The following is a 27,349-nucleotide window of genomic DNA, read 5'->3' as shown; positions in this document are numbered from 1 at the left end:
CATTTTTGGCTTTGTGGTTGCGTCTTATTTATCGTAGTAGAAAGTAGAAACTGGACGATTGGGACAAAATTCAGGATTTAAATTCGTACGGTAAAACTTTGCATAGACAAATGCCATGGTCCAAAAATAAACATAGAGCTTGACTAAAAAGAGTTTTCTGATGTGTCTTAATTCGTCCTAATAACTATATACTGGTCAAATTGTAAAGAAATTTAGATCGAGCAGATGGGTGTCTTTTTTTTGGGGGGGGGCCTCTTGGGGCCAATGAATTGTCACGTATTCAATTCTTATTACCCCCGTTTTGTTTTGTGATGAATACTTATTAGAAGCTGTCTCCAAAACTAATTCTGAAGTGAGATTTTTTTTCTTCAATTAAATTGCTTGTCAGATTATCATAGTGGCCAAGGGTCATATGGATTGAGCCATGTGAGTTTATTTTTATTTTTTTGCTTGTTTTTTTTCCTGGAGGTGCTTTATGCTGGTAGTTCTTTATCAAAAAGAAGGCACGGATTTAAAAAATTGGCTCACTCAATCCCCGCAAAATTCGTTCACTGTGTATTTTTTTTCACATTGGTATTGGTTACTATAATATATAATGGGCCTATATCAAGAGACCGGTGATTATACCCCCCCCCCCCCCTTCTTCCTGGTGGGATGAGATAAATCATCGTTTCTCAGTTATGATAAAAATCTAGTTCATCCAGTGGTGTTAATGAGTCAATTTTTTTTATTTATTTTTTTTGCAGAGGCCGGGGGGGGGGGCGGGTCGGGTATATTGCCGCACCATGCTTCTAAAAAAATGCGAGCATGCAGAAATGTTGTCCTTATAAAATGTAAATGCAATTTGTGATTGTTCTTGACACAGTAGGCCCTAATATTCAACAAAATACTATTTCAACATTCCCCTTTCCTTTTCTGCTTTTCTGGGTCGTACGTCACTGGGAAAGGGAAACAGAGCGACCCCTTATGCGCTAGTGCGCTCGAGATCATGCCCCCAAAAATAGAAATTTGTGATGATCATGATTATCATGATCTTCATCATCATATCATGTGGCACTGAATCTGTCAACCACATCATCATCTTCATTATTATCAGGCGGGTCCACGATTTTCCAAAAGGGGTGCACATTTCCTGAGGAAATTTTGACAAGCAAAAATCATCATCATCATCCGTGGCGCTGGCTAATTCTATCAACCATCAATCCAAGGGAATCCAAGACCTATCTACTGACTCATGCCCTACTTGCCAAGTTCCTAATCCATATTTGTCACTGGTTTTCATGTTTGCCGTACGTGGGACAGACGGCCCACCCCCCCCCCCAAAAAAAAAAAAACAACAACATAGAATAAAGATTAACAAATAGACAAACTAATTTATTCATTCATTATTGATTGATTAATGAATGGTGAAATATGTTTACATTTTCTGGTTATTATGTCGAAACCTAACACAAAATTATATAGTTTTCATTTTGGAATAGGTCATCAATTTTGTTCTCCCGTCGGGTGACTTTTCAGAAATCTATTTCACAGTGGAAGTGCCACACTTCCAAACGGGTCCGATCGACTGCGCTGATTTGGTAAAACAAGTGCTACAGAATTTTCCAGGAGTAAGATGTCTTTCGCAGTACATTCTTTCTCGATCACTACTGTTATATCCCAGGCCAGTGGTAGACAGTTCTGTCCGACATCGTACACATTTAAAGTCTGAAAATGGCGTCTTCTGTATTGCGTATTGGACGATCTGGTTCATCTCTCCTCGCTAGGGTAATTTTGCTCTATTCTTACAATAAGAAATATAGTTTGAGATCCATGAGAGAGAAATTGTGGATGTGGCACTGTCACTATGCATGTTTGATGATGTCGCTCGAGCTGCGAGAGGACTGACACAGTGCGTGTGTGGCAGTGGAGTGGTGAGTGCCCTGCAGTTGCATGTTCAGCTGAGTGACATGTAGTGGATCGTATTACCGAACACTTTTCATGAATTTGATCATATTAAACACATAATTCCAATAAATTCACCAAACTTTCACCATAAATATACAAATACCTACAAAGTATAAATATGCAGAAATTTTGCCGAAATTGTTTATCATTTTTACGACATCAGCTTCCAATAATCGACCAACCTGGTGGCGGACTGTACTACGGATGATGATGATGAATCGGACCTCTCTTCGCAAGTGAAATATTTTGGTCACTTGTAAAAGGAATCTTATTACCGAACGTGTGTTTTCTATAACAATGGGAAAAGTTGGGAAAACAGCAAAGTCACTGATGAGCTATTTTGACCATATTTTATTGTTTTGAGGGGATATGACTTTGAAATTGTGTTTTTGATCATTTTTCATAATTTTTCTATTAATTTTCCCTTTGGAGGGAAGTTGCAAAGGTTTGAGCGTATTTGATTATTTTCTGATGCATATGATGTGCGCGTGCGGTAATACAAGGCTGGTCGGTAATATATTAGTATTACTCACTATACAGTGTACGGTACTTTGTGCAGGGTGACCAGATTTCACAAAATGAAATACGGGAAAATCGACAAACAAAGATCAACAAAGAAGCCCATGCACACACAGTGTTAGACTTGTGAAAAAAAAGTAAGGATTTGGAAGGGAGGGTAGAAGAAAGAATGAGCGAAAGAAAAGAGATGAATTGAGAAGGAAAGAAAATGAAGGAAAAAAGAAAAAACAAAGTCAGAATAAAAAAAGGATGAAAGAAAGAATAAAAGAGATAAAAAGGTTTCCTTCATGAATATCCAAAATGAATGTAGAAAGAAAGAAAGAAAAGGAAGGGAAGATGAATAAATGTGTGAAAGACAAAATAATGGAGAGAATTAAAGGGAAAAAAGTAAGAAAAAGGAGGGAAAAGATAGAATGAAGGAAAGAAATATGTTTCCTGTCATTCTTTGAAAGAAAGAAGAAAAACAGGAATGGAGGGAGGGAGGAAGGCCGAAGGAAGGTAGGAAGGGAAAGAAAGAATAAGGATAAAGAATTAAAAGGAAAAAATAAAATATAGAAAGGAAGAAAGAGAGGGAGGGAAGAATGAAGGGAGTATAGAACAAAAAAGAGAAAATAATGGAAGGAGAGAATGGACAAAAAGAAAAAGGAGAGGAAGAGAGAAGGAGGCCGAGAAGCAGTTCGTGTTGCTGAGCGCTGGTGTTGAATGTCGTCTACTAAACCGAGCATATACAGCTGGTGTTGACGACCTTATTGTTATTTTCCCATTCACCAACACCAACTCCCAGAGATTGGGAAAATCAAGTTTGGTGTTAGTGTTGATGAACTGTAGCTCATGAACAGGTGGCGAACACGGTAAAACATCCGTAAAATTTTCTTTTACAGTTAGTAGAGTTTTATACATTTTAATAAAAAATGATATTTACGCTTGTTGATTCTGATTTTGATTTGGTTCACAACTAGATCTACATTTAACAAGTTTGAAATTGGCGCAAACTAGATTTTTGTGAAATGGGAAAGCTTGATTCTTCAAATACCAGTCACTCATGTTCGTTTGGAAATTTGATCGCATGATTTTTTATGGCAAATTCCCCCAAGTCTGCACATGATATGTGTATCTGTGCGATTCTAGTAAAAGAAGATATGCAACGAACACAAACTTTACACATATATAGACAGATATTAATTAAAAGGTCTGACTCAAAGTGATGGGAAAATAATTGAGTTTGGGCATTTGAATAATCATATGATTGCCTCAAAATGCAGCCTTTCTCATCAAAATCCCTGAATCGTGTGCAAAGTGAATGGGTGCAGGCCTAGGGTGCACAGACATCGGGCACCATTATTTTGTTCAATCTGGAAATGACTGTCCAAGGCTTTTTCCCCAAAAATAATATATTTTAATCTTTTACAAGATATTTGACACACTTGTAATAATATAAGAACCATTATCAACTGAAAGACTTTGTAAAATAAAAACAAATTCATGTTAAAGCTCAACTCAAATCATTAGGTGGGCAGACTTTGTAACCACCATCATAACGTAAGTAACATTGATTAGGCTAACCACCTGTTCTGGTGATTTTTTGGCGTAATTGTGGAATTGGGAATCTGGTTGGTGGGCCATGGGTGTTCGTAAGTTGGGAGAGACATTAAGAACAACTGGTGAACCTTTTTATGTGCTTAGTAAATGAACATTTAATGGTGAATATCATTTATCTCAAGAATGGATCACAAGTTCTTAAAATTATCTTACAAACAGCTTATGAAATGGCCCCCAGTTTCCATTTCCCACCAGATACATTTTCACAGCAAGGCATGCCCTACTTTTCCCTTTTAGACAGTTAATCACAGCTCATGGTGCTGCTTCTAGATCACTTTCAAAGTCTAAGAGCTCAGTCCGGAGAGATTTATTTTGTTGCCATCTTTTCTCTAGATCTAGACCTAGATCTACTTGTTAAAAGTAGGAACCACCATGGAAAATTCTCCATAGAGTTGTGCATGCTGGTTCCTATTTTGAAAGAGTGAATAAAAGACAGTTTAGTGAGATTTATTTTGTAAGCGATGATTCTGATCTCACTAGTAAACTTTCTTTTTTTTTTACTCGTTGAAATGGGAGCCAGAATGTACAACCCTATGGAAAATTCCATAGAGATCTGGAGGCACGATAGGTAGCTCAGTCGGTAGAGTGGGGGATTTTGGATTCTGGTGACCCAGGTTTGATTTCCACTTTGTGGGGCTAGTGCCCTTTGGTAAGGCATTAATCCTCATTACCATGTCCTTCAGAGAGGACCTGAAGCCATATGTCTTCTGGTTTCTTGCTCACAAGCATTCAGTGACTTTTTTTAGCAATCAGGTAAAAAATCACCACTATTTTACCAATTTTTTACCATGTAAGCCTACATGCTGGTTCTGATTTTGACCAAGTAGATAAAGAAAGTTCACTGTTTGAGATTTATTTCATCAGTGATGATTCTGACGAAATCTCACTAGATCTAGTTTATTTATTAAACTATCTTTATTGTCTCATGAAAATGGGATCAACATGTGCAACTCTATGGATAATTTTTGATAAAGATGTACATGCTCATGCCCATTTCCACGTGTAAATGAAGACTACCGGTAATGAGATCAGAAATTCAGAATCATCATCACTGACAGAATAGATCTCACGTCACCAGTTCAGAAGATTGTGATGGGAATGCAAGCTAAATAATTTTTCCAAGTGGTCTGAGGGGAACCAGTTTAATATGAGAATGGAGTCCTTATGATTGTAATTGATGTGTGTGTGTGCTGGTGGGGCTCACAAATGTGTTGTGAATGTTGGGCTTAAATGTATTTGCAGAAGACCCTGACATTTTGTCCCCAGCCCCAGGTGCCATTCACCCTGCACACATAGTGGTTTCTTCTGTCTGTAAAAATGAAGACTCATGCAGGGTATTATGTAGTTAGTTCAAAGGTTGTGAATGTGAAAAAAAAAGAAGAATAAAAAGGCAAATTTTGGCCTTTAGTAAAAATTCACTAATATGGAAGAATTGATCTCAGGTTTTAAAGCCAATGGTAGTGGTAGTCATTTTTTTTTGTTTAACACAAATTTTTAAATCAGGTTCTACTTGGAGAAGCCAGACCAGATGCACAGCACTTGACAAATAAAAGGCCAAATAACTGTCCAAACTATAAGTACTGTACCCACAAAATGAGGGAAATTACATTATAGACATATGTTATCGAAACTGACAAAAAAAACTCAGAGCAAGTGCTTGAAGGACAGTAGGATCTTTACTGTCACTGTGTTTTTTAAAGAAATTAAGCTTTTGTTACAAATCCAGAAGAATTTACAAATCTGTGGAATGGCATTATGTCAGTCCATCTCACATTTCCTTCCAAATCAAAGCAACATGTAGCTAACTAGAAAGCTAAAGCTTCATTCTCTATTCTGTCTATGGAGGTCTCTCATTTTTAAATTTCTGTTTTAATTTTTAGAGTCTGCTTGGTAGTCGAGCTGGAACATGTCACTACTCAAGTGCAGTAAGTATTGTATGCATGAGGTTTGTAAAGTTTGTGATTTTTGTATTGTGAAAAATGCTTGTTAAGTATTCACAACTTGTAGGCATAGAGCTAGGAATTGAACAGATTTGACATGGCTGAAGCTATTTAGAAGGATGGTTGAATATTTGTTGTTTTAAGTATGCCATACTATTTTATCAGAACTCAGGGAATAGTTGCCTAAACATGAATAATTCATGATATTACTGTTGGACTACATGTATGAACATCCTTGTATGATCATTATGCAACTTCTCATTTCTAAATTTGTGAATCACTAACAGTGCATCATGTACATGTAGTCACTGCCCTGAAATGTACCATTGGACATTATCTTAGAAATCCCTTTTCTTTCCTTCAAAATTTGATATGCATTTACATGTGAAATCTGTTTTAATGTTGAAATTTGTTTAAAAACTTATACTTATTTTCCTTTCATCAATTTCGACAATCACAGCCAACTACCAAACTCCTTATCAATGGAGAGATGGTAGACTCCCAGACTGCAGACTGGATTGATGTCCATAATCCTGTAAGTCCATTAACAAACTATCAATATACGTTTATCTTTCCAACTTATTGTAAAATGATTAAAACATTCTGAAGATGAAAATCCATGAAAATCCATAATTTATTGTTCGAAATAGACATGAAATGAAATACTCCAAAAATTTGCTTTGCCCAATTGATCGTGGGCCCGGCAGCCACTGTGCAGCGCCAGATCGACGAGGCTCTATACCTTTTATCGTTGAACGCCAAACAGGGTAGCAGCAACTCCCATCTTTTAACGTCTTTTGGTCTGACGCGGCCGGGGTTTGAACCCCCGACCTCCCGGTTGTGAGACGGATGCTCTACCAACTGAGCCAACACACTAGTTGATAGCCTTTGTATTGATGTTTTTGCTTTTGGTCCTAATTGAAATTATAAAACCCATGGATATAGTGTTCAGCCTTGAGATTACTGGAATCAATATTACTTGTTTATTTACAAGTATAGGATAAGATTTCTATCAATGAGTGAAAATTGGTTCTCCAGGAATTGTGATTAATATCAGTAATACTTTTTTATCTTTAGATGTTATGCACATTTGCTTCAAAGGTGACAAATTGTAATTGTTTGAAGGACAAATATTGCCCCTTTTTCTGTCCATGCCTCCCATTCCGCTGCCTATGTATCATTTGTTTGCAAATATGTTTCAATGCTCAAAACTTGAAATTTTAGTAATTTATGTCTTTGCAGTTTTGTTTCATATGACTCTCTTGTGTTGCCCAGAATTATATTTCTAGTTGATCACTTGAGCTTATTTCCTTTTTTATGTACACACTTCATCTAAGATCCTTTGTTTGATTTTAGAAATTGAAATAAAGTGATGGTTTAAAAAAAAATCTTTTGTGGCTGATCTAACACAACACAGGCAACCAATGAGGTAGTAACAAGGGTCCCTAAAGCTACTTCCAGTGAGATGGAAGCAGCCGTTAATGCTGCACAGAACGCCTTCCCAGCGTGGTCTCAGACTAGTATCCTCTCAAGGCAACAGATCATGTTCAAATATCAACAGCTCATCAAAGATAATATGGTAAGAAAAGCACAATAAGCACCCAGTGAAAAGAAAGGCTTTTTAAAGTACTGAATTCTTGTCATTCAATAAATAAGTCTTATGTGATTTCAATAGATATTTTGGGGGGTAAAATACTAGCAATCCTGTACACCTTTACAGTTATGGGCATATTCGGCAGTCATACAATATTCAATTATTTTCATGATTCTTTTTACATGTTATGTTCCATTCCCTTGGAACTTGGACAGAAGGCAATTGCCATAAAGTCCCTAGGGTTTCCAAGGGAAATGCATTATTTCAATATGTAATTGTAGTTTGTATTTCTTTTTCTGAGTAAAATAATGAATAAAATTCTAGCAAATATGCTGTATTGGTTGAGTACCTGCATATTTACAGTAGATAACCAAGGATATCTTCTGTGCAAGCAGAAAGTTACAAGGTATAAATGCATGTAAGAGATAATAAATGTGAGAATACAAGAAAGATACACAATTCAACAAAAGATCATAACAAAAACAATAGGCCAAATTTATAGGGAAAGGAAACCTTCAGTTAATCTAAGATAACTTTGGTAAATAAGACTAAATAATGTAATAAAAAATTATTTAATAATAATACCAACATGCTTATTTAGCACATATCACTGCTAAATGCGTCCCTATTTGCTCTGTTTGATATTATTACTGGCTTTAGCCATTTGCCTTGTACAGCGTTTTTTCATTTCAAGGAATAAATTCCTGCCAAGTACCCATTCACCTCACCTTGGTTTAGTGCAGCACAATGTGGATAAATTTTTTGCCAAAGGAAATTACGCCTTGGCTGGGATTCGAACCCATGACCCTCTGTTTCATAGTCAGAAGAATAATCCATACGTTTATAAATGCGTTTGGTATTTGACAGAAAAGACTTGCTGAATCAATCACGTTAGAACAAGGCAAGACATTGGTAGATGCTGAGGGTGATGTCATGAGAGGATTACGTAAGTTCATTATTTTTACACTTGTTCAAAAATAAAATTCAATATTAATGGGATACAACATATGAAGTAATTGTATTGAGCATTATCATGCTGTACATATAAATGCAATAAAGTAATTGCATTGTATGAAAGTAGTTCTTTATATTATCCATCAATAGACTTTGTTATTCACCACTTTAGTTGCAAAAGATGTTTTAAAAGCAAATGAGCTGTTCAGTTGGAAATCAGGATATGTTCACATTACAACTAAAGCACTATTTGTAATAAATAGTAATATTCTTTGAATTTGCATTTTATGTCATCTCATCAATCACATCAAGATTGTATCATACTTGAGTATTGATTAGTATGTTTATTTTTATATTTATTTTTTCATTGATAAATATTGCTGAACTTGATGTATTAAAGCTTTATTAATTTTTTTTCAATGCAATGATTGTTACATTTTATCATTCTTAATTCAGAGGTTGTTGAGCATGTATGTAGTATTACATCATTGCAGCTGGGAGAAACCCTACCATCCATTGCAAAGGACATGGATACTTACACTATGCGTGTACCATTGGGAGTCTGTGCAGGCATCACTCCGTAAGATCACACCACATGAGTTAATTTTTCTTTCCTTTAGTATTAAGTAACCAATTAATTATTCTTGCATTTTTAAGTGGGACAACAATTAAAAAACATCACATTGCTGTCACTTGATTCCTCTCATTTCTTTGTCCATATGCTCCATTTTTTACTGTTGTTTTATTAACAATTTTTAGTCTCTCTTGCAATTCCCATTTGTGTTATTGTTATATTTCATATTCATTAATTTCACTTTGATTTATGTTGATTTGTATTATGTTTGAATGTAAATGAAAATAATCTCTTAATCCTTGAAATAAGGATAATGGATTGAAAAGAGTAAGTTTTTTAAATGTCATCATAACTTAACTATAGGGACTAATTTCATGAAACAGGGAAGTAAGGGTAATCAGTATCACTGATCATCTTGCATGAGTTTCAGGTCACATGATCAAAAGTTTAGGGTAAATTGATGTTTTTTGCTGACCCAGATGTAATTATGCTATTTGAATTATATTTTGTGAGACACTGTTTGATAAAATTTAATATCCTTTCTATCCTTTGTCACAGATTCAATTTCCCTGCCATGATTCCATTATGGGTAAGTATTCTGCTGATTTGACCTTTAAAGTTACAAAGTGATTTATATTTACTTTAGGGATTTATCCTATCAGTGACCAGCTTTCTTATCAAATTAGGCAATTATATAGTTCAACTCATTGTCTTGCTCCACTAAATAATGTCAATACCACTGTTCTCAATTACTTAAGATTTCAGAGAAAGATAATGCAGTCACCCTTTTAATTTATTGATATTGTCCACAGACACTTTGAATTTTTATAGAATTTTCCATGTACTCTTCTTGCTGTTTTGGCAGCAAGGGATTTCTTGGTGCACTTTTCATTCGCTTCTTGTTATATACCTTATCTTTATTGCATGTGATTAGGCTCATTGAAGTCTTCATACCTTCAAATCTTGATTCATGTATGTGGGTCCAAGGCTGCTCCTGCTGTGATATCATGGATGATGACCTAAAAAGCCTGGCTATAGAATCTACCCCTCCCCCCCACACACACAGACATAATAATAATAATATATCGCTTCTGGATCTGCAACGTGCTATAGTTTCAGATATCCAAATCCAAATGTTGCATTGTACAAATGGTTTTGTGTAAATCTCTTGCCATCGTGTGCTTGCTACATTCTGGAACTTTTGGTTGATGCCATTTGCAAGAATTAGGCTGGCCAAAGTAACTGACCTCTCTATGCACTTTATAATTATGAATAAACAAAATGCAGATATAGATATTACATCAATGTATTCCTATAACAAGTAAGTTACTACCCCCAAAAAATGGCAACAGTAAAATGATTCATCAATAGCATGATATCTTTCTGTTGTGTAGATGTTTCCTGTAGCTGCTGTTGCCGGTAATACAGTGATTATGAAACCATCAGAGAGGGATCCTGGAGCATGTATGATCTTAGCTGAACTAGCCAAGGAAGCTGGTTTACCGGATGGAGTAGTCAACATTATTCATGGACAACATGATGGTGAGATGCGGTGGGGTCTTGATGGTTGTGGTTTTGGTGATGGGTGATTGTGGTGCTGATGGCAGGACTACAAAGTTTCCCTGATTTTCAAGGAGAGTCCCTAAAAATTGACTGATTTTCAAGTAAAAAAATGCAGATTTTCAACATCTCCCTTATTCATACATTGATTTCTTCAGTGGACTGTGTGTACTCAAGAAAGATCTCCCTCCCCCAGTAAATTCTACTTGAAAGGTGAATATGAAAGTTAGCAGCTCTCTGATGGTTGGTGTTGGTGTGACCGTAGATGAAGCTGTAGAAACATTGTCTTATTAATATCTCTATTAATGTTGGCTTGCCATTCATTTACAGTTTGAGTTCATTATGTTTTTTCATTTATCGCACATTTTCTGTTTACCCAAGGAGTCTCAAAAACTGGAGCCCTCTTACTTATCAGTGTTATAATAGGGAGTATTCACACCGTGATACAGAACAAATGCTGTGGAATGGCATTATGTCAGTCCGTCTCACGTTTCCTTCCAAATCAAAGTGACATGTAGCTAACTAGAAAGCTAAAGCTAAACTACATGCTGTTTCGATTCACCAACCCTTGACAAGACTTTATTGACATCAAGGACATTTGACAATTGATACATTCTTTATGTTCCCTAAATAATAATAATAATAATGGTGGCTACTTATATAGCGCACAGGTCCACCTTTCGGTGCTCATGGCGCTTCAAGGAAAATAAACACAAAACACAACAACAATAGAAAACAAACAAGAATAGAATTTGAATTCTCCTGAATAAACACAATATTAAACTGTTAATGGGAGATTAAATAAGTTTTCAACTGGGATTTGAATGTTTCAGTTGATGAAATTTGGCATAATTGGATAGGCAGTTGATTCCATAGTTCTGCAAAACTCCCTATTAATGACCAGGCTTGTATAATAATCAATCATCTCTCAATTTTTCACTTTTCATTTTTGTCTCACCTGCGAAGCAAAGTGAGACTATAGGCGCCGCTTTTCCGACGGCGGCGGCGGCGGCGTCAACATCAAATCTTAACCTGAGGTTAAGTTTTTGAAATGACGTCATAACTTAGAAAGTATATGGACCTAGTTAATAAAACTTGGCCATAAGGTTAATCAAGTATTACTGAACATCCTATTAGAGTTTCATGTCACATGACCAAGGTCAAAGGTCATTTAGGGTCAATGAACTTAGACCATGTTGGAGGAATCAACATCGAAATCTTAACCTGAGGTTAAGTTTTTGAAATGTCATCATAACTTAGAAAATATATGGACCTAGTTCATGAAACTTGGACATAAGGTTAATAAAGTATCACTGAACATCCTGCATGAGTTTCACGTCACATGACCAAGGTCAAAGGTCATTTAGGGTCAATGAACTTTGGCCGAATTGGGGATATCTGTTGAATTCCCATCATAACTTTGAAAGTTTATGGATCTGATTCATGAAACTTGGACATAATAGTAATCAAGCATCGCTGAACATTTTGTGCAAGTTTCAGGTCTCATGATTAAGGTCAAAGGTCATTTAGGGTCAATGAACTTTGGCCGAATCGGGGGTATCTGTTGAATTACCATCATAACTTCGAAAGTTTATTGGTCTAGTTCATTAAACTTGGACATTAGAGTAATTAAGTATCACTGAACATCCTGTGCGCGTTTCAGGTCACATGACCAAGGTCAAAGGTCAATGAACTTTGGCCGAATTGGGTGTATCTGTTGAATTACCATCATAACTTTGAAAGTTTATGGATCTGATTCATGAAACTTGTACATAAGAGTAATCAAGTATCACTGAACATCCTGTGCGAGTTTCAGGTCACATGATCAAGGTCAAAGGTCATGTAAGGTCAATGAACTTTGGCCATGTTGGGTTTTTTGTTGAATAACCATCATATCTCTGTAAGTTTATTGGTCTAGTTCATAAAAAGTAGACATAAGAGTAACCATGTATCACTGAACATCTTGTGCGAGTTAGAGTAGTATTCAAAGTCAGCACTGCTGCTATATTGAACCGCGTGATGCAGGTGAGACGGCCAGAGGCATTCCACTTGTTATCATCTGTAGCTCCTAAATATTGTTTATTATGGTATTCTTTAACTCTAGCATTCTGTATTATTTATCCCTTACAGCTGTGAACTTCATTTGCGATCATCCCCTGATCAGAGCTGTGTCGTTTGTTGGATCAGATCAGGCTGGTAACTACATCCACGAGAGAGCGAGCCGGAATGGCAAGCGTGTACAGTGTAACATGGGAGCTAAGAACCATGGTGTTATCATGCCTGATGCAAACAAAGAGAATACTCTCAACCAGGTACTATCTTCTTTTAAAACTCTATGAAAATATCACTAGATGACAAGTCAGGAAAAATAAGTATACAGGACTCCTGGTGAGTTATTTGTTGAGTTGATAATATTTTCAATCTTTGATTTCATCGTCTATGGATAACTGATAATTGTTGGATGCCAGTTAGTTATACTTCTGTTCCTCAAGTTGATGAAAACTAAATTCTGTAAAAATATAGAGCAACTCAACAAAAAAACTTCCATTAAATTTTTATTGCTGTCTGTTGCACCCATTGTTTCTGATACTATTAACTTTATACTAGGTGTATGGAAAAGGGGGAAAGAAAATATTTTTTAAAAATGGAATTGATGTCAGAGACAAAGACTTACTTATATTCTTAGTCACACTTTACTGACTGAGTTTCTACTATGATCATCAGGGCCCCGTAACACTAAGGTTTGCAATTGATAACAAATATTAAAGAACACTTCTAATTGGTTTCATGGAAGCATATGGCATGCAACAATGATCTTCATTGGCCAAGGTCATTTAGCGAAGGATTAATAACCTTTGTTGAACCCTGAAGTTAAATGAAATAAAATTCCGTATTTTATTGTTCAAAATAGACATGGAATGAAATACTCTGAAAATTCACTTTGCCCAATTGATCGTGGGACCGGCAGTCGCCGTGCAGCGCCAGATCGATGAGGCTCTATCTCTTTAATTGTTGGAATGCCAAACAGGGTGCAGCAACTCCCATCTCTTAACATATTTTGGTCTGACGCAGCCAAGGTTTGAACTCCCGACCTCCCAGTTGTGAGATGAGTCAACACACTGGTACATTATTACATTATTACATGATACATTTTTTCTTCTTGGCAGCTTTGTGGAGCCGCCTTTGGTGCTGCTGGTCAGAGATGTATGGCATTGTCCACAGCAGTTTTTGTTGGAGAAGCCAAGGAATGGCTACCTGAGCTTGTACAAAGGGCTCAGGCACTCAAGGTTAATTCTGGTGAGTACTCACTCCAGTATTTGGTGCAATTTTGTTAAAATCAGTATTATTCTTCATTTGTACACAAATCCTGAAAAATGCAGCTATTTTTAGGTGAGGGTTAATTTAAGAGAAGTAAATTATGAATACCTCATTTCCAAAAGTTACTCCAGTAGTCTTTGTTGCTTCGAAGACAGTTCGCTGTGGAATATGATGTTGGAATAAATTTTTCTGATCTTGTTCTCAAAATTTAAGATCAAAGACATGCCCCTTAATAATAATGATCTTATATTTATACCTTTACTTTCCCCAAAAGTGGATGTTGCTCTTTTGAGAACAGTTCAGGTAGGTGTTTCATAAAACTGTTTTTAACGCTATCTAGGCCGGGAGGGGGGGCAGAGGCCCACTCTCAACAAGTCGCGCAGTATTTTTGCCGCGCAAATTTTTTTGACCGCGCTGCTCACCGACTTTTTACTTTCAAGTCTTGCGCAACTTTTGAGACCAATTTTTCGTCACCCGGGTACGCGGTTACGAAGTTACGCAACGTTATGTAAGTGCATGTCAGACCAAAAATTGCTAAAAACGTGATTTCGTGTACAAAGTCAATGTAAATAGTGTTTTCAACCAAAAATCATAAATGTATGATTATTTTTAGTTTTGCTGGCGTAAATGAATGAATTTTATGCTGTTTATGATCTGAGAAGAGTCCCCAACGAATTTCATTGAAAAAACAAAAGGTCCAAAAAAACAGAGAGAGAAATACATAAGAAATTGCAGAAAACAATATAATACATAAGAAATTGATCTGATATCAAAATTTTTTTCATGTACACTTGCTAAGAACATCACAAAGAGTTTCTGTGCCAAAAATTAGAACATTTGGAGCTTTATTTATGGAGTTTGAGGAAAAAGTATGATTTCGCATACTAATTACGCATAAATTAGCATAATTACCTAATAACAGTTCGCATGAAAAAAATTACTATACAATTTTGTAGATTATATCCCAGACAACCTGCGTGCCAATTTTCGGCGCGATCGCGCGGTCGATGGCCGAGATCTCAACGGGGGCCTGGGAGGCCATATGAACTCCCAAAATACCCCGGGCCTAGATAGGGTTAAGATACAAATGACTTAACACAACTAGTGACCCTTTATTGTGCTTAGTGTTATATCCCTATGTCATTTAAGGACCTAAAAACATGTTCCAGTCACGCATAAAGTTATTCATAACTTTACAAACAGCTTTATGAAACACTCACCTGGTATTTTCAGTGATTAAATTGAAAGATTTTAAAGCCACCGCACACCCTACAACTGGTCTTCAAATTGATATGGGAAGAAACTGCTTTTAAGATATTTTCTGATAATGGCATCAACATCAAATTTTAACCTAAGGTTAACTTTTTGAAATGTCATCATAACTTTGAACATATATAGAGCTATATAGAGGTCAAAGGTCATTTAGGGTCAATGAACTTTGGGCATGTTAGGGGTATTTGTTGAATTTCCATCATAATTTAAAATTTTTAGGGAGCTAGTTCATAAAACTTGGACATAGGAGTAATTAAGTATCACTGAACATCCTGTGCAAATTTCAGGTCACATGAACAAGGTCAAAGGTCATTTAGGGTCAATGAACTTTGGCCATGTTGGGGGTATTTGTTGAATTAGCATCGCAACTTGAAAGTTTATAGATCTAGTTAAAAAAACATAGACATAAGAGTAATCAAGTATAAATGATTGTTTTGCACACATCTTAGATCACATGATCATGGTCAAAGGTCATTTTTGGTCAATGGACATAGTATTTCATTATCATATGAATGTTTTCTTTAGTGAATAATTATTAAATAGCTGTTTTCAAAGTCAGCACTGCTGCTATATCAAATCATGTAATGCAAGCGAGACTGCCAGAGGCATTCCACTTCTATAATTATGAAGAGGAATTATAAATGGCCAATTAATTTTCATTTGAGTATTCACTTGACAATGCAGAATTTAGAAGTCTAGTCTGTTACATGATTTATTCTTCTCATAAATTGTTATAACATTTTGTTTAAAATTTAGGTCATAGGTCAATCGTAAGGTGTGCAGTTGCCTTTAGAGAAGTAATTTGTTATTTCTTTATAAATGTGCATGATATGTTGATTGATATTGACTAATGTGATTGTTTATAAAAATCTTTAGAGAAATATTTTGTCCATATGATGCAGTATTTGGTACCCTGGGGTACCAAATAATAATTCGCCATTTTGTTGAATTATTTATTTTGTTTTTTGCGCTGTACCCTGGGTTACCAAAAAATGTGTACAAGTATATTTTAATGTTTTGTACAGATTTTTTCTTTCTTTTTAGTGATCTTATGTAACAATTAATGCATGCAAATGATAACTTTATTCTAATTTTCATGTTCTGTTCTAATCTTCACTGTTCAATAATGATACTTGTAGTTGTCATTATTGATCTTATGTCTTTGAATTCAATTCAATTCAATTATTTAGTTGAATATTTGAATGAAATTTGAAAAAATTATAATTATTGACGTTAATCACAAGAATCAAAGTCCATAAATTTAATTTTAGCTCTCCCCAAACATTGCTCGATCATTATACAAAAACTAATGGCTATCTTCACTTTTGGAAATCATGCAATACCATTGCAAATGCGCTGCACATGCACTGCGCTGTGCCTGTGATGGACGAGTAATAAGCCTACACCACCCCCACCGCGTGTACCAGGGCGAGTTTTGGGACTATAAGCTAATCTTTTGTGTAAGTTAGCTGTCGAAAAGTATACTTAAATTCTTAAGTATAACATAATTTGTTTACTATTATTGGCATTAGATTGTATCAAAGAAAGGAAATAGGCATTGTGATCATTGTCCCCATTCATTGTCATGATTGTCGCACCGATCGTACGACCGTGATCACCATGACAACAATGTAATTGTACACTATTACAACACGAGATGGCGCTGCACAACGCCGTACCCCGAGGTACTACAGTACCCCGGTGTACGGCGTGGTGCATCATATCTGTATGTGCATGAAATCTTTATTGATACTTATTTTTTGTTTCAAAGGTGACCAGCCCGGTGCAGATCTTGGCCCTTTGATCTCCCCCCAAGCTAAATCCAGGGTATGTGAGCTAATCCAGTCTGGAGTTGATGAGGGAGCAAACGTTCTCCTAGATGGAAGGGACATTGTGGTTGAAGGCTATGAGAAGGGCAACTTTGTTGGACCAACCATTATCACAGACGTAAAGGTAGGAAAGCAAGCTTCTTGACATTTCTGTATAGATATTTCTATTTGATACGAGTTTGTGTTAAGTGATGAAGAGTATATTAGTTTTGATAAGAAATTATATTTTAAAAATAATGTCAATGTTAACTTCTTTATATTCCAACATTTAAAGTGAAAAGGATTTCAGTTACATTTATTTTGTGGACTAGGCATTAAGGGAAAGCAATGTCATACAGATGGGGAGGGGCTGGCGTCAATGGACCCTTCCCCCCCCTAAAAAAAAAAAACCTGACCAAGAAAAAAAATGAGAAGGTATGGTGAAGCATATTAATTTCTGAATATTCTGTTTCACCTGTTCTGTTTAAATCTACACAAAATTAGATTTTGTTGTGTTAATAAGGTAAGATTTTTTATTTTTTGCTTGCTTGCTTGCAACTTTATAGAAATTTTTCCCTTTTCCCCATGTCTTGCACGCAAAAAAGTTTGGGCTCATTATCAGGGTTCCCACGGTCATGGAAAATCCTGGAAAAATTTGTGGTCCTGGAAAGTCAGGGAAAAGTGAGGGAATTTGGAAAATTTGTGAAAAGTCATGGAATTGCATTTACCTCATGGCTATGGCAGCTTTCCGTTTTGTCGTGTCTCGCAAAGTTCTCTCATACTTAAAGGTCAAGTCCACCTCAGAAAAATGTTGATTTGAATCAATAGAGAAAAATCAGACAAGCACAATGCTGAAGATTTCATCAAAATCGGATGTAAAATAAGAAAGTTATGACATTTCAAAGTTTCGTTTATTTTCAACAAAATAGTTATATGAACGAGCCAGTTACATCCAAATGAGAGATTTGATGATGTCACTCACTCACTATTTCTTTTATTATTTATTGTTTGAATTATACAATATTTCAATTTTTACGAATTTGACGATTGGGACCTCCTTGTCTGAAGCACAAAATGTTAAAATAATGGAATTCCATGTGTTCAGGGAGGAATGAATTATACAATATTTCAATTTTTACGAATTTGACGATTGGGACCTCCTTGTCTGAAGCACAAAATGTTAAAATAATGGAATTCCATGTGTTCAGGGAGGAATGAAACTTCATTTCACATGACAATGACGAGAAAATAAAAATATTTCATATTTCAAACAATAAAATACAAAAGAAATAGTGAGTGAATGACATCATCGACTCTCTCATTTGGATGTAGCTGGCTCGTTCATATAACTGTTTTTGTGAAATTAAGCGAAACTTTGAAATGTCATAACTTTCTTATTTTACATCCGATTTTGATGAAATTTTCAGTGTTATGCTTGTTGAATTTTTCTCGTTTTATTCAAAGCAAGTTTTTGTTGGGGTGGACTTGTCCTTTAATTAAATCCACCAGTGATATATGATTTTGGTGTTTAAACTATGGTTTCAAGGGTCAAATTATATACAAGGACAAGTTGCAATGACACTCATTGGTCTAGTACATGTATGTTCAAAATTCCAAGATGGCTTCCAAAAATGGAGTACAAAATGTCTGATGTTTTAATACTTCTTTTATAAAAGGACATAGTTTGTTCAATATCTGTCTGGGGAATATAAGTTTGGTGTCTTAACCATGGTTTACAGGGTCAAGTAATACACTCGGGTAATACAAGACCAGTCAGTTGTCTGTATGTTCAAAAATCCAAGATGACTTAGTGTTAGGGCTAGCAAGGTTGAAATAACATTTAATAAAAAGGTTTTTGTGAATACAAACACATTCCTCACTCAAAATACACATGGCCATGAATAAATTGATTGCTCCTGACATTAAATTCAGACAACCAGACTACAGAAAACTTCATCTTTTTTGCAATGATATAAGATGCCAATCAGTCAATTTATTTTTAATATGTCACACTTTGTAACCAGGTTTGCATTCTTAGTTGTTTTTAGAGAATTTAAATTTCAAGTTTTGTACAATTTTACTCAACATTAATGGCAATTAGTTGACATATCAAGTCACAACTGATTAATCACTACCAGCATGGCTATCAGAACACAATACATTCAAAAGGTTCTGAATCTCTTAGTTACACAAGATGTTTCAATTGTTATTTTAGCGTCAAATAATGTGTCCTCTCTGGAAAGTTACTTGAAAATGAAGTTTAATTAAATACCAAGATAGGCATCAAATGTCAAATTTTCAAGATATCCTCATTATTTTTGGAGCATATAGAGAAATACACTTGTTAATTTAGCTGGTGTCCTCAAGTTATATCACAAATGGCCTCATTTTTTTGTAATGTAGAGTGAAATGCAGCACTATGTTGAGAATTTTAGGATGAGGATGTCTTTGTTAGCCTTTTTTTCATGTCACCTTATTGTAAAACTTAAATGTCACTCTTTTGTAATAATTGGCTCATGTGTGACATATGTAAAGTGTTTCATCTTCATATATAAATAATTCAGGGTTCCCCAAGAAATTTTAAATCAGAAGTCCATGACTTTTATGTGGAAGTTTTGTAGAAAAGGTGAATTCAGGATTCTAATTTCTATATGCCTGGAAAATTTGACATTTACATCTACATGTATTGTGTAGTTCACTTTTGTGACAAGATCTGCATGCTATGCTCTGAAAATTTGGAAATAGTTCATGGAAGTCTGTCAGTTCAAGAAATTACATGAGTTTGTGTTCAAGACAATTTTGAATCTTGATGTTGGTGAAACGAAAATGGTACTGTACCCTGGTCAGAAACAGGCCATTTACCAATGATAATACATGTAGATGTACATGTCATGAGTAAGGTAGTGGGTGGAATGGATGGCTGTGAGGGAAGGTTATGGAGGCCATCATAATGTGTCTGATTTTGGAAACGGTGCCAGAAAGCAAGTCATGGAAAGCAGCAATTTAGTCATGGAAAAGTCATGGAATTCTGTTTTCAAATTTCTGTGGGAACCCTGATTATGCTATCAAGGAAAAGAGCATGAACCTAATAGGTATGATCACATTCCTTTAGCTATCCATAGCACAAAATGAACTTGTTTCACAAATGCTCAATTTATGTATCTGTTGAAAGTAACATGCCAGGTTCCCAATAAGCCCAACTCCCCCCCCCAAAAAAAAAAAAAAAAATTAGCAATTGTGTGGTTGTACTCGAATAACCGGCTTATGAACAGCACTCTCACTATACTTTCTAAAACTGCTTTACTGGATACTGGTTCAGGAAACCAGTTTGGAAGATCATTTTGCTAGCATTACCATTCAATAACCCGAAAGTGGTTTTCAAAACCACTTCATGTAAAGCGGTCTTGTTGCTATGGGAGCATCCTCAGTGGGGTGACATTTTTCATGTGAAATTTGAAACCGCAGCGTAGGCATTCCACGTACAGTGTGCAGAGTGGCATGCATGAAATGTGCGAAGAACGATTGTGTCCTCACGCTAAAACCAGTTTAACGAGACAAAGCGATCTTCAAAATTACATCGCGAGATGGTTTTCTGAACTGGTTAGGAAGGTGACTTTTTAAAAACTTTTGCTAGTAAAAGTTGGAGCCTTCAAATACTCTCAGTGGTGTAGCCTTTAGAAATAATTACAGTGTTTAAGATTTTATTTTTGTAGTTTGGGTGTGTTGGTGTATGTATGGAAGAAAAAATGACTGAATGATAGACCCAATATTTGAAAAAATTGCATTCGTTGTATTTTTTTTTTGGGGGGGGGGGGCCTAAACCTCCTGAGTGCAGTGCAGTATGCATTAATATTTTTTTGAAGGATATTAATGTCTAGTGTAAGATTTGAACCCAGGACCCTCTGGTTACAAGAGTTCCATGTTTTCTTTGATAATAGACTGATATGACTTGCTACAAGGAAGAGATCTTTGGACCTGTATTGGTTGTGGTCAATGTAGATACACTAGATGAAGCTATTGAACTTGTCAACAGCAACCCATACGGTAACGGAACTGCCATCTTCACAACCAACGGAGCGACTGCCAGGACTTACACAGAACTGATTGATGTTGGTCAGGTGAGAAGGCCTATCTTCAATTTTATTTTATAAGCATCATTACATGGTTTACAATAAGTAAAAAGTGATTATAAAAAGTAATTCCTTAAAAAAGCTGTGTGCGCTATGAACGCCTAGCTTAGCCGGGTAATGTAGGAGCGCCTTGAGGACCTAACAAGGTGGATATGTGCGCAATATAAATACCCTATATTATTATTACTATTTCTCCACAGTCTACATTATTGTTAAGTGTCCATATAGACTCTGATGACTGTAGTCATAATTATCACAGCAATTAAGTGACAGATGAGCTAAAAAAAATCACCTTGCTTAACCCTAAAGCTGGGGGGGGTTGAATCGACCCCCCCCCTCGACATTTTCCATGACCATACCACTGAAAATTTTCGACCTCGCCATTCACCGACTTTTTACTTTGAAGTCTTGTGCATCTTTTGAGACCAAATTTACAATGCCCAGGTATGCGGTTCAAAAATTACGCAACATTACTAAGTGCGTGTCAGACCTGAATTGCTCCAAAAGGTGATTTTGTGTACAAAGTCAATGTAAATTGAATTTTCTCACCTTATTTGTAAAGATATGATTATTTTTACTTTTATCAGCTGAAATTAATTGATTTTTAGCATAATCATTATGCTTCTAAAAGGTTCTTCTATAAATTTTGTGGAAAAAAAGAAGAAAAACAAAAAGTTGGAAAACAAAGAAATACATAAATTCATAGAACAATGAAATGCTTAAGGGGCTCGTTGCATAAAATTTTTACCTGAGAAAACTCGGGTTGTTTTTGCTAGAGTTTTGCCCTATGTTAAAGTCAATGGCAGAAATCAGACTAACCTTAGTTTTTCAGTTTTAACCAGAGTTTTCTCAGGTAAAAAGGTTTATGCACCATGCCCAAGAAATTCATTTCCAAACCAGGATTTTTTTCATTTGTAATTGTTAACAATGGTATGAAAATATTTACACCAAAAATTAGCACTCTATGAGCTTTTAGTAGTGAATTAGAGCAAAGAGTATGATTTACGCATAATTTAGCATAATTAACGCATGAATTAACATACTAAATAGGTTCATTATTGCGGATTGAAATAATCGCTAGAGGGTATTCATTTGTCTCGCAATCTACTATGGTCAACAAGGAAATTTGTGATCACTCTCTCAAAAAGTGTTCACTGGCTTTCTAGGAAATTCGTGATCACTCTCGCAAAAAGTGTTCACTAGCTTACAAGTTCACGAGCTTTCGAGTGCGGCTGTAACTCTTTATCAAGTGACGAAAATTGTCCGATATCGTACTCTATTTATACTAATCTCCAAGACCGTACGCACAAACGCGAGGACAATAGGTGGGCACTGATCCGTTGTTTGATTGGTCAGGAGTTATGCAAATAAGCCGGGGGTATATGCAAATACGCCGTGGGTCTGCAATATGCAAATGAGACCAAAATTGGCGGGCTCGCTAGTTTCTCGTGGGCGGGGGTTGACTAGCTGAGCGGTCCCTCGATCGGGGCCGGGAACGATCGGGTCAGCGTGTACTGTCAGGTAAGGGGGGTTATTGTGCTGTCGGATGGTTCGCATTCAGAAATCGGGGATGTCGATCCCGCTGTCTCTGTTGAAGTTGTTAGGACAAAGACGTATACTAATAGCCTCCTTAATCCTGCGTTTGTGCGTACGGTCTTGGAGATTAGTATAAATAGAGTACGATATCGGACAATTTTCGTCACTTGATAAAGAGTTGCAGCGGCACTCGAAAGCTCATGAACTTGTAAGCTAGTGAACACTTTTTGCGAGAGTGATCACGAATTTCCTAGAAAGCCAGTGAACACTTTTTGCGAGAGTGATCACGAATTTCCTTGTTGACCATAGTAGATTGCGAGACAAATGAATACCCTCCAGTGAATTAACATAATTTAGCATAATTAATTCATATTAGAAAAATATGATTTGGTAAAAATTAACCATACAGCCTTGTAGATTGCATCCCATTGCTGAAAATATCAAAGTCTGATGTCAAATAAGAGAGTTACGATGTTTTGAAATATCGCTCTATGTCACAATATTATTTACATACATGTATGCAAATGAGGCAACTGATGATGTCATTCACTCACCTTTTCTTTTGTATGTTATTGTATGAAATCACACTTCACTCTTTATGCAACACTCTTCCTGTAGTTAGATCTTTGATCCTTTTTCCTAAATCTGACCTGAAATGAACCAAGAATTATTTTCTTTTGGTTTCTAGGTCGGTGTGAATGTACCAATCCCTGTGCCCCTCCCCATGTTCTCCTTCACTGGATCCCGAGGCTCCTTCAAGGGAGACACCAACTTCTATGGCAAACAAGGTCTCCAGTTTTACACCCAGGTCAAGACGGTCACCCAGCTTTGGAGGTCAGAAGACGTGACTCACTCCAGGGCTGCCGTTGCTATGCCAGTCCTCAAGTAAACAAACGTGGTATTGGCATATCATGTTGAGATTCCTATATGGTTCAACCTTCCTCTATTTTATCTGCCGGTAGAGGCTAAGTCCTCACATATCATGTGAACCAATTGTGGCTGGTTCATGTACAGTTGGGGTATACATAGTACTTTTCTTTCTACACAATCATGTGTGCTGCCTATATTTTTGTACAACTGAGGTTATTAAGGGGTCGGTCATTATTAGTGATTTGTGTCAATTCCCAATTTGATTGTTTTTATTTTAAATGCCACATGTGGTGATGGTGTGTCATTTGTGTAATGCAAATGAACTCTTGTTTCAAGATGACTGATTGGGCTGTTACTGAATTGAAGAAAATTGTAAAAGGGTTTGAAAATAAAGTTATGGTAATGAATAAGTGAAATTCATCAATCCATTTGAATATTTTAGTGTATTGTATTTCCAGTAAAATCATGATCAGTCCAAATTATGGGATTCCAGTATTGTAAGCTATATGTATCATGCAGATGCATTTGGCTGTATGGTTTGTTGGTATTGAATCATCATTTCTAAATAGATTGTGTCATTAAAAGTTTATATGCCTTGTATGAATTCAAAGACAGCTTATGTGAAGCTTTAAAACACATTTTAAGAATGCTTCTTTTTATTTTCATATATTAAATATAGCATTTATAACCTTATCTTTAGAAATGATTTTCATATTGATCATTTTCTTTCCTAATTCCCTAGAATAGGGCCTTTTTTGATTGAGTATCCCTGTAGCAATTGTTTCAAAATCTGCTGAAATAATCTTAAAAAATATGTAAAGATGATTAATATATATACAGGAATTCAGGTCAGGTGATCATAAGAAAGTCATGGCTGTTCAGGAAATGAGATAATTCATTTTTGCAGAAACAACAAAGTCAGCAAATGTGAGGGAAGTAGTTGATTTCTTCTTTTTAAGTCATGGAAAATTATTTATTTAAGAGATTGCTCTGATGTTTTGCAAAGTAAGTCTCGCACCAGTTCTGCATGCTTGCACCTAGACGTCACTCAGACTCTAACATCTAACTCTGGATAATAATCAAGGTGGTTGTCATGTAAATAACCATGTAGAGAAGAATGTGTGTAGTTTCTGTTCTGGAAATTCATAGCACGTCATGGAATATTGAAAATGATTTCCTTTGCAAACTCGCATAAAGTGTATTAGCATAGTTGACCGTTATTGTAGGCATGGGAAAGAAGTTATATTTTTGATGACTTCAACCTGTTCAATTTTGTGTTGTAGAAACAGTTGCAATTAAATGCAACTTGATTTTCAACTAATCTCAAGCGTGCATCCAGGACCTGAGTTTAAATTTATTTAAATTCAAATCTCTCTGCCAAGTTCCTTGAAACATGAATAGGCAATGCCATTGGCAATATCATTGAAGAGATTAGAGGAGGAAATAAGACACAAATCCCATCGAAAATTGATTACTCTCCATCAAGAGGATGAAAATACAGAGAGAAAAAATCATTATGATGCATGCACAATGGAACAAATTTTGTTGTTGGTTTGAATGTTGGTGAAATTTAAAGACATATACATGATATCTGTTTTGAGTGCTGGAAATTCTTGGTATTCATGTTTGGTATCCATATTGTCTGTAGTTCTCCCCCTCTGGGGTAGAGACATCAGAGCTGTTATTCTAGACGCATTTCTGCTTTCTTGATTTGTTCTCTCAAATAGGGAGATTGAAGGGGAAATCCCTCATTTCCCCCGTGATGTCATTTACTTAGATTTTAGATTGAAATGCATCCCACAGACAATACACAATTACATCGGCTCAAAGCTGGAGATCTTACATGTATTTTCATTTTTTATTCAATTCCCTGGTGAGGTAGGAGGAGAATCGGGATTCTGCAAACAAATCTGGGAAAAGAGGGTTGGTTCGTTTACTCTTTGCCATTTATCTGAAATTTTAGAGTTGTTTATATAGTCTATAGCTACTGTTCGATCTGTATTTTGTTAATCATATTATGATGATTGGGGTGACATTTTGAATTAAAAATTGATCCTGCACTAAGATACATAAATCATATTTAAAAAACCCTTACAGGTCTTTTTTCATTTTTTGCTATGAATTTTAAGACTTCATCATTTGCTCCAGAAGGGTAATAACAAAAGCAGTTGTTGCAGGTGCGAATCTTTAAAATGAAAAAATGGTTTCTTTTGTGCTCAAGATAAGTAATCTGGGACTGAAGATCCCATGAATGTTATAGCTATGAGTTACATTTGTTCTGTATTGTCTGTCTAAAAAAAATCCCATGTATTCTATTTCCATGAATTCAGACTTTGTTTGTTATGAATAAATGAAGAAATATATCTATTTTGATATTTGCAGATGATAATGCAATAAATGTATGATGATCATGACAAAATACTTCCTTGAATGGTTGTTGTTTGTTTCCCACCGAGAAGCTGGCACTGAGCCATCGGATAGTACACAGTTTCTATCTTATGACTAATTATTATTTTTGCTTTGTATATTTATATTTCATCCTCAAATTGTTTCATATTTCATCTCTCTAAGACAGAAATATAGTAAACCATATCAGTATTATGTTACATAGCGAAATTGGCTCCAGGGACTTATTTGTTGAAGGACTTATAAACTCTTCATCATGGTAATAATATGGGTTGATCTATCAGGGTTAAAATATAAGTTGGGTACAAAAATATTACCGGTAATCTGAAGAGGTAAGGTTTGGTGCCAAACTGCCAATTCCATTGGAAAGTTTATTTTCACTAAAGTCTTATTGGTGTGGTAAATGTTGCAAAGGTTCAAGACTTTTGCAAGATGACCCCAAATGCAAATCAATCATCTGTGTGAAGAGTTGAAAAGCACAGAATGAGATTTTTTCAAAGTAGCATGGAAACACTCAAAAAGAAACATTTAGCAAACTCGTACATGTAATATCAAAATGAACCTTTTTAATTTGATAAATTTGCAATTTTGAACTTTTTAATCTAATGTCTGAACATATTTTTCTTTTACTCTGCTCCTTTCTTGCACGATGTATGAAGACTTTTAGTCAATTCTCAGATTGTCTTTCACTAAGTGTAAAATGGGATTAGACCATAGTCTGCAACCCTGATTGAAACTGTGACCATGGACCTATATGGCCCGAATTCACAAAGGTGGTTTTGAAAACCCACGGTTGAGTCCATGGTTTATGCAGATTTCCTGTATATGCTTATTTTACAGCGTATGATGAAAAATGTCCAATTCTGATGCACGCTTTTGCCACAGTGCGCCAAAGTGATGCCTTTTGCCGTGGTTATCCATGCTATTTAATTTACAAGTCCACTCTTCAAACAGTGGACTCATAAATAAAATAGCGTATCTAACCATGGTAACGGGCGTCAAAAAGTTGGCGCACTGTGACATAAGCGTGCATCAGCATTGGAATGTTTTTATACGTATACACGATAAAGTAAGCGTAATTTATACAGGAAATCTGCATAAACCATGGACTCAACCGTGGGTTTTCAAAACCACCTTTGTGAATTCGGGCCATATAGGTCCATGCTGTGACCCAACAAGTGGGTCTCCACATCAGACTACAACTTGCTGGAAAATGGCCTGTGCACAAGTCATAGCCAGGGAACTTTAGCTTGCAAATTCAGACCACTTTCCTCCAGTGAGGGGTTTGCGAAACAAACTAATCAGACCAGGTGGTAGTTATA

At 35.9% G+C, this 27,349-nt stretch overlaps 1 protein-coding gene across 1 annotated transcript; it reads left to right on the top strand.

The window, feature by feature from the left end:
- Positions 1 to 1,629: 1,629 nt before the first annotated feature.
- LOC121418559 (methylmalonate-semialdehyde dehydrogenase [acylating], mitochondrial-like) lies at positions 1,630 to 25,905 on the top strand. The gene is made up of 13 exons (XM_041612491.1): positions 1,630 to 1,767; positions 5,946 to 5,990; positions 6,466 to 6,540; positions 7,423 to 7,584; positions 8,467 to 8,545; positions 9,010 to 9,133; positions 9,686 to 9,716; positions 10,522 to 10,669; positions 12,818 to 12,999; positions 13,855 to 13,984; positions 17,049 to 17,230; positions 21,024 to 21,203; positions 23,440 to 25,905. The coding sequence occupies exons 1-13, from the start codon at positions 1,714 to 1,716 to the stop codon at positions 23,638 to 23,640; spliced, it is 1,593 nt and encodes a 530-aa protein (XP_041468425.1). The 5' UTR covers positions 1,630 to 1,713; the 3' UTR covers positions 23,641 to 25,905.
- The last annotated feature ends 1,444 nt before the right edge of the window (positions 25,906 to 27,349 follow it).

The sequence above is a fragment of the Lytechinus variegatus genome, chromosome 7 (genome assembly GCF_018143015.1).
Source record: "Lytechinus variegatus isolate NC3 chromosome 7, Lvar_3.0, whole genome shotgun sequence".
NCBI classification, from domain to species: Eukaryota; Metazoa; Echinodermata; class Echinoidea; order Temnopleuroida; family Toxopneustidae; genus Lytechinus; species Lytechinus variegatus.
The sequence above is the reverse complement of the archived record's forward strand: the minus strand, read 5'-3'. Positions and strand labels throughout refer to the sequence as shown.